The sequence below is a fragment of the Halyomorpha halys genome, unplaced genomic scaffold (assembly GCF_000696795.3).
Source record: "Halyomorpha halys isolate HHAL.00 unplaced genomic scaffold, Hhal_1.1 Scaffold154.1, whole genome shotgun sequence".
NCBI classification, from domain to species: domain Eukaryota; kingdom Metazoa; phylum Arthropoda; class Insecta; order Hemiptera; family Pentatomidae; genus Halyomorpha; species Halyomorpha halys.
The window spans coordinates 355355-358014 of record NW_027112031.1 but is presented as its reverse complement, the minus strand read 5'-3'; the positions used below and the strand labels follow the sequence as shown (position 1 = coordinate 358014).

At 30.3% G+C, this 2660-nt stretch overlaps 1 protein-coding gene across 6 annotated transcripts in view; it reads left to right on the top strand.

Moving 5' to 3' along the window:
- Hipk (Homeodomain interacting protein kinase) overlaps positions 1–2660 on the top strand; it is a 63663-nt gene that overhangs the window by 10655 nt on the left and 50348 nt on the right. For all 6 annotated transcript variants that reach the window (XR_010844081.1, XR_010844082.1, XM_067049945.1 and 3 more), the window contains exons 4-5: positions 90–264; positions 1405–1628. Coding sequence is in view for 4 of the 6 variants with exons in the window: in XM_067049945.1 (XP_066906046.1) it covers positions 90–264; positions 1405–1628 (399 nt within the window). In the remaining 2 variants the exon portion in view is untranslated. The remainder of the gene's footprint in view (positions 1–89; positions 265–1404; positions 1629–2660) is intronic.

Here is a 2660-nt window from a genome sequence, read left to right as displayed (position 1 = left end):
CTCTCTCTCTCTCTCTCTCTCTCTCTCTCTCTCTCTCTCTCTCTCTCTCTTCTGATGTTTCAGATAATTAATTTTTTTTTTTTTTCCAGCAATTAGGATTAATACATGCTGATCTTAAACCTGAAAACATCATGCTCGTGGATCCCGTTAGACAACCATATAGGGTTAAAGTAATAGATTTTGGAAGTGCCTCACATGTTTCTAAAGCTGTTTGTAATACTTATTTACAGAGCAGATATTACAGAGCTCCTGAAATAATACTTGGTATGGATAGTATATGTTATTTAATAATACATTTATCTTTCTACTCTCAATTTTAATTTTACTTATTTTAACCATTATTTCATCCTGGAATATTGATTTTTTTTTTTTAGTTTATTTAAATTATTTAAGTTAAAACATAAGAGTCTTAAAGAATAAGGGTTTTGTATGATTATTTATTTGAAGATACAAGGACCCATGCTAAGAAAGTGTAGCAGAAAAAGAAAGAAATGATTTTCAGGAAAAAGTAAAAAACATTGTAGAAGTGAGGCTTAAGAATGAAATAAAAACTTTTTTCAGGCTGTAAAGGCTACCAAAGTAGGTTCTTTTGTTGAATCAGATTCTCTGAGAGACAAGAAGGGTCAGCTGCTTATTGTAGATAACAAGTTGCAGGAAATATGGAAAGCGCATTTCCAAGAACTGCTCAACCACAAAATTATGCAGTCAACAGGAGAAGATGGTGTTTATGAGGTTATTTCACCTGATTCTGACGAAGTTGAATATATTCTGGTAAAATTAAAAAACAATAAGTTCCCAGGATTAGACAGGATTCCTGGAGAGTTTCCTATACAAGGCGAGAGTTCCCTCTCAGATAAGCTATATAAGTTATCAGCAAGAATTTGGGAAGTGAAAAGTTCCCAGAAGAATGGAAGTTTGAAAGTTCTTAAATTGTCCCAATTTATAAGAGGAAAGGAAATGCAAGTGATTGCAGAAAGTTATAGAGGGATCAGTCTATTAATTCTGCTTTAAAAATTTTCTCTCGTAGTTAGCTATAAATAATTTATTAGTAAAAGAAACACTTTAAATATATCTTAATTATCAGTTATAGTTTCTTTTTGGATCAGACAACGTCCAACTAATACGTAGCAAATCTGATCACCAAGTATTTTAATGAAGTTGGTGCTCCCTTCCTTGAGTTGCCAAATTTCTGTAGTATTTGGAATATGGTATGATTTTCCTTTTTTTTAGGTATTTAATAAATATTTACAGTATTTTAATAGTTTTAATAAATGCTCGATAGCTCAACAATGTTTTTGAAATTAAAGAGTGTATTACTTCACTTTTTCCTGTAATAATTTATAATAAGATTTATTACTAACAATTTTCATTATTACTATTATGAACTCTAATAAATTTTTATAGGTTTACCTTTCTGTGAAGCTATAGATATGTGGTCCCTGGGATGTGTTGTTGCTGAGCTGTTTTTAGGCTGGCCTCTTTACCCTGGTTCTTCAGAATATGACCAAATCAGATATATTTCACAAACCCAGGGTTTACCAACAGAACATATGCTTAACAATGCTTCTAAAACTACTAAATTCTTTTATAGAGATATGGAAAGCACTTATCCATTCTGGAGACTAAAGGTATTTAATTTTTTATTGGCTCATTAATTAGCTTAAGAATCTTTGCATGATTTTTTTTATTATTATTATATTTTATCCCATAATAGAGAAAAATAACTGTAATTAGGTTATTTTTCTTTAGTTGTGAAATTTAAAAAGATTGTTTCTTTTTTTTTTTAACTTCATTTTTTTATTTATGGTTTTTAACATGTTGAGTGCCAGGGCAGTCCCCTTTAATTGATCTGAATTTTCACTTGTGGCCACTTAAGAATAAGAATAAGCATATGTGTGAGACTGCTTTGGCCTCTACAACTGGTATGCAAACTTAGCTCATCGGAATTCTCTTGTATTTTTTTGTCTCCGATTAACAGACCTAATAAATACCATGAAATATGCTTATTATTACATTAGAGCTTTGTTAAAAAAACAAAAAAATGTTCACTTGTATTTTAGAAAGAATAGTGGTCATAGCTTTCAATATTAAAATGTGTAGGATATTTTGGCCAATGAAAGATAAGTAGATAAGAGAATTAGACAATTACACAATGTAGAATTGTATGAGTTGCTCCTAAATAGTATAATGGTAGTACGTTATATTCCTGCTGCTGAAATGAGTCTATTTGTTCAATATAACAAAAGAATTATTAAAAAAGTAATTAATGCTGGACCAACAAGTAAATGTTGGTAGTAAAGGAGTGGTAGGACTTGATGTAACTGGGAGGATAGTGTTAGGACATAACTATATGTCATGTCGATAAGTCAAGGAATCAAAGAAATAATGGAAAAACTGCTTTTTGTCATCTTTTGCTTTTAAGAAATAGTTTCAGATTCATTACACGAACTTGGAATAATAAATATATCTATATATAGTTGACCGTAAAAATTGATATATAAGAAGATGGTCAGGGTTGCGGTCAAAAGTGAAACAAAAATAGTTTACAACTATTTATTTTCCAACGTTTCGCCCCACTTTGCAGGGCTTCATCAGAGCTAAAAAGATACAAAATGAAACTATGATAAGATACAATGATAGGAATAAAAATAAAAAGATAA